This window comes from Sinocyclocheilus grahami, unplaced genomic scaffold (genome assembly GCF_001515645.1).
Source record: "Sinocyclocheilus grahami isolate Dianchi unplaced genomic scaffold, SAMN03320097.WGS_v1.1 scaffold9772.1, whole genome shotgun sequence".
In the NCBI taxonomy this organism is placed as follows: domain Eukaryota; kingdom Metazoa; phylum Chordata; class Actinopteri; order Cypriniformes; family Cyprinidae; genus Sinocyclocheilus; species Sinocyclocheilus grahami.
In genome coordinates, this window is record NW_015512838.1 from 2244 (window position 1) to 2773 (window position 530).

At 46.4% G+C, this 530-nt stretch overlaps 1 protein-coding gene across 1 annotated transcript in view; it reads right to left on the reverse strand.

Annotated features, from left to right (window-relative positions):
- LOC107578332 (microtubule-associated protein 1A-like) overlaps positions 1–314 on the reverse strand; it is a gene marked incomplete at its 3' end in the record, with an annotated part of 2551 nt that extends 2237 nt beyond the window's left edge. The window contains exon 1 of the mRNA XM_016264301.1: positions 90–314. Coding sequence (XP_016119787.1) covers positions 90–314 — 225 coding nt within the window. The remainder of the gene's footprint in view (positions 1–89) is intronic.
- Between the last annotated feature and the right edge of the window lie 216 nt (positions 315–530).

The following is a 530-nucleotide window of genomic DNA, read 5'->3' on the forward strand; positions in this document are numbered from 1 at the left end:
TTCCTTTGAAGTAGTCCATTGATTCCAGGAAGATTATCAGCACCAATATGGGTAAGAAGGATAGAATCAATACGATCTAAATGTCTGACAAGCTTCCAGAAGCATGACCTTCTGTCAGAGCCACCATCAATCAGAATGTTAAAACCATTGACGGCAAAAAGTGCAGAATCCCCCCGTCCACCAGGAAAAATGTAGCAGCAAGGCTTTGACAGCTTCAGGAATCCTCCAGAGGTTGGAGGCTCAAGAAGGTCAAATGGGGATGGTACATCCACAGTCTCAGATATGTATTCGGTAAACTCAGTGACACCCTCCATCTTAGGGAGTATGGGCTCTGGATTCAGCCTATAATTCAGCAACTCCCTAATGCGTTGCTGTTGCCCCAGAGAGCTCCAGCCTGCCTCACCACGGCAAGACACAGTCAGTGATGCCCACTGTCCAGAGCTGGCTTTAACCAGCAAATTACTGACCTACGTGAGGTAACAAAGTCCAAAATTAGTCAAGATATACAAGCACACACACACACACACACA